General features: G+C 37.4%; 1 protein-coding gene across 1 annotated transcript; it reads left to right on the forward strand.

Moving 5' to 3' along the window:
* Positions 1 to 374: 374 nt before the first annotated feature.
* On the forward strand, positions 375 to 2,255 carry LOC133289770 (uncharacterized). Its single transcript, XM_061487768.1, has one exon. The coding sequence runs from the start codon at positions 375 to 377 to the stop codon at positions 2,253 to 2,255; it is 1,881 nt and encodes a 626-aa protein (XP_061343752.1).
* Positions 2,256 to 3,711: the final 1,456 nt, after the last annotated feature.

Consider the following 3,711-nt stretch of genomic DNA (forward strand, 5'->3'; position numbering starts at 1 on the left):
TAAGACCTTTTGACCTGCAAAATAAGAGTAATGCAACTCAAAAGAAATTGATGATGTGAAGGGAGCATATCTCCTTCTTACTCTTATTCTTATTTTCTACATATTTCCTAATCATCATGAATTCATATTTCAACTACTCATGCAAATGCACAATGACATAAAAAAAAATTTAAAATTTTATTTTTTAAAAAAATTTGTACTCACTCAATATTATCTTCGTCATTTTTTTTTAAAAAAAAAAAATTTCAAAAATAAAACATCATGCATCATTCTTTGTACTCACTCACCCACATTATCTATCTTACACTATTTCAGGAAAGTTTGTTACGAAACTGTTGAATTTTAGTTTGATCGTGAGTATCATTATTATAAATATGGGATCAAATCACCGTGAGACACAATCATCAATGTTGAGGAAAACTCTGCATCTCAAAGCTAAAAAACCTGAAACGGAAAGTTTGAAGGTTCTGGGCCGCATGTTAAAGAAATCGCAACAGTTGACCCTCGCTAGAAACTATGGGAATGTCCTGGATTTATTGGAGGTGGATGTTCAAGTTGAGGCAATCACTGCAATTGCACAGTATTATGATTCACCTCTACGATGCTTTACTTTTCAAGATTTTCAGTTAGCCCCTACATTGGAAGAATTTGAGCGAGTCTTCGGGTTATCTTTAGAAGAGGAGAAACCCTATCGTTACATTGGGCATTATCCTTCCATGCACGTTGTTGCTGAGATCTTGAAAGTTCAGGTGAGAGAGTTACAAGAAAGGAAGCAAATTCGGAATGAAACTGAGGGATTTCCGAGAAAGTATCTTGAAGAACATCTTCACCACTTAGCAGAAGAAGGGGAATGGGACACTTTCATTGATGTGTTGGCCCTCACTATATATGGCATTCTCATATTCCCTAATATTGATGAATTTGTGGACTTTGCAGCCATTGATGTATTTGTAGCACGCAAATTCAAACGTGAAAACCCAGTCCCAGCCATTCTTGCTGATGTTTACTATACCTTGAGCTTTTGTCATGAAAGGAAAGGGAAGCGAATCTTGTGTTGTTTACTAGTGTTGTTCATATGGCTCACTGCTCACATGTTTAACAGAGGATACAAAGCGGTGTGCCCGATCGCTGATTTTCGGATGTATCAGTTGAAAGCCAAAAGTGGTCGCGAGTGGGTGGAAACTTTAGCCAAGCTTGAGGGAAAAAGTGTTCGATGGTATCCTGAATGGGCAAGAATAGAAGCTTTGGTTTACCAATGTGGGGATTTTCCCAATGTGCCTCTGCAAGGTACTCGTGGATGTATAAATTACAATCCATCTTTGGCATTACGACAACTTGGTTATGCTATGAAAGAGGCTCCTACTGAAGACATGACCATTCCTTTCCTCCTTTATGATCTGAGCCCTGAGAATACCACAATGATCAGAAGGGTTCAAAATGCGTGGGACAAGGTAGTACGAAAGGGTAAAGAATTGGGGGTAAGAAGCTGTGATTGCAAAGAAAACTATCGTCAATGGGTTAAAGACCGAGTTAAAAAAGTCAAGTTACCATTCCAAACTCCTGTGGTCAGCAAAACACCAATTCTCGAACCTATTGAAGATGAAGAGGTGAAGGAAGTGAAGGCTAGGTTGATGAAGGTCGAGATAGAGAAAAAGAAGCTAGAACAAGAGTTGGATGAAACAAGGCAAACATGTCGGGCATTGGAACAAAAAAACATTGAGAGAGACCATAGTTTTGAAAGGACTAATAAGAAGGCTAGAAATGAAGAACACCTCAAGCTCAAAACACAGGATTGCTTAAAAGCAGCAAACAAGGAATTGGGACTTCGAGGGCAAGAAAGGGATAAGGCCCTGGCTGAAAACCAACAAATCAAGAAGTCACTTAGAAGCAGTAAAGCGGCTGAAAAGGATGCATTAAGACAAGCGGCCCATATACAACAACATATGGAAGAAGTAGTGGCCGGATATCAGGATGTGATCCAGAGAGGGCAGGAAGACATGCAAAGGTTAAGAGACCATATTCAAGAGCAAGAAGCAGTCATTACTGAGATTAGAGAAGATGTTTCTTTCTGGATGACTCGTTTCTCAAATTTGGTCAAGATTTCTAATAGGGCAATCATAGATGTTCCAGATCTTTTGAAGATGGCCGACATGATGGTAAATCCCCTCAGCACCCCGATGGAGATTTGTGACTTCATAGATCATTGCAAAGATTTGGTTAGGGAAATGAAACAATTGGTTAGTGGGGGCATGTGAAGCAGTGCATGAATATAACCACTTGTATTTTGTTAGAGAACGTTTGTATTTTGTTATGAAATGATTGTAATATGCTTTAGTTCTCAACAAAGATGTTTTGCTTGTGATCCTATATTTATATGACCTAGTACTTTCGAACGTGACGTTCTGAGAAACGGTCTTGAAATGAATAATGATACTCACATCAATGCAACACACGTATCAGCAGTTTTCCGACAAGCTCAAAAACGAAATAGTAATACCATAAGTAAACATTCATCATGATTTCATTTCATACAAAAAAAATAAAAAAAATAGTGATTTTCATGGCATTAGTTCACTGTCAAATAAAAAGTGTTTCATAATGACAAGTGTGTCAAAGTGAGAAAACTTTTGAACTGTTATTTTTCCTTGAAAAATTTGAATCCCTCAAATCTTACATCTCAAAACTCTTGCAAACTCAAACTAAGACATGAATCCAAAAAGCATCTGATGCAAGGAATTTGAGCCATGAAGTGGATGAATTGAAAAGAAAATTAGATCAAATGACGGAAAGACAAACAAGAATGGAAGACGTGTTGAAGCAGCTGAAGAAGGCACATGATTTAAAGTCCGTGGAGCAGCAAGATCCTTCACCACCCCATATCTCACCACCCTTCTATCAACCTCTCTCCAATATACCCTATCCAGCTATGACGCCTCATATTGTGTCATTCATTCATCCATTCTATACAAATTATCCTCCTACACCCCCTCAAAGCCATCATAGCCAATATCCACCTTGGACCAGCCATCAACACCTTTCCAATCATCATTTGCCTAAGTCCAACTCTCAAAACCAAGGATGCTCTTCTTCAAAAAAAAAACTACCATGTCCAAAGCCAGCAATTTCAAGGGTTGAATTGTTTGATCAACTACAAAGTGTTCATCGAATTCATAAAATCTTCACAAAATCCAAAAAAAAAAAAAAATCAAAAAAATCAAAAAAAAAAGAATAAAAAATTGTGTATCCAAGAAAAGAATGGATTTAAGTTACTTGTATGATTGGTCACTCCGTGATCGATGGTCTATTTTGTTAATTAGTGAGATTGGCATGATGTAATGGTTTTGTCATGTTGTCTCCTATAAAAGATTAAATTGGGAGAATATTGAACTGATGTTAACTTTCTTTGGAGCATGTATTCAATGAACTTGTGTGACAATTATCTTTTCTTACATGTTGTTCTGATTTTCTTCTTTTCCTCTCACTTTTCACATCTCACGTAAACCACCTCCAACCAAATTCATTCCTTTCAAAACTCACACCTCCAAGAAGATTCCTAAAGGCTCATTTGATTGATTCCTATGTTTATAATGGGCATGAGTAGTCATGGATTTGATGGAAAAGTGCAAGTCACTGAGCTCATAAATGATGAACATTGTTCCTAGGAACAAAGAAAGTCAGAAGGAAACCGTTCGAGATTCATACACAAGCTCG

The sequence above is a fragment of the Gastrolobium bilobum genome, unplaced genomic scaffold (assembly GCF_033153095.1).
Source record: "Gastrolobium bilobum isolate Gb01-03AN ecotype WA unplaced genomic scaffold, APGP_CSIRO_Gbil_v1 utg29939, whole genome shotgun sequence".
Classification (NCBI taxonomy): Eukaryota; Viridiplantae; Streptophyta; class Magnoliopsida; order Fabales; family Fabaceae; genus Gastrolobium; species Gastrolobium bilobum.

Bases quoted from the DNA above. Each gene is read 5' to 3' on its own strand.
- LOC133289770 (XM_061487768.1), top strand. From the start codon at position 375: ATGGGATCAAATCACCGTGAGACACAATCATCAATGTTGAGGAAAACT.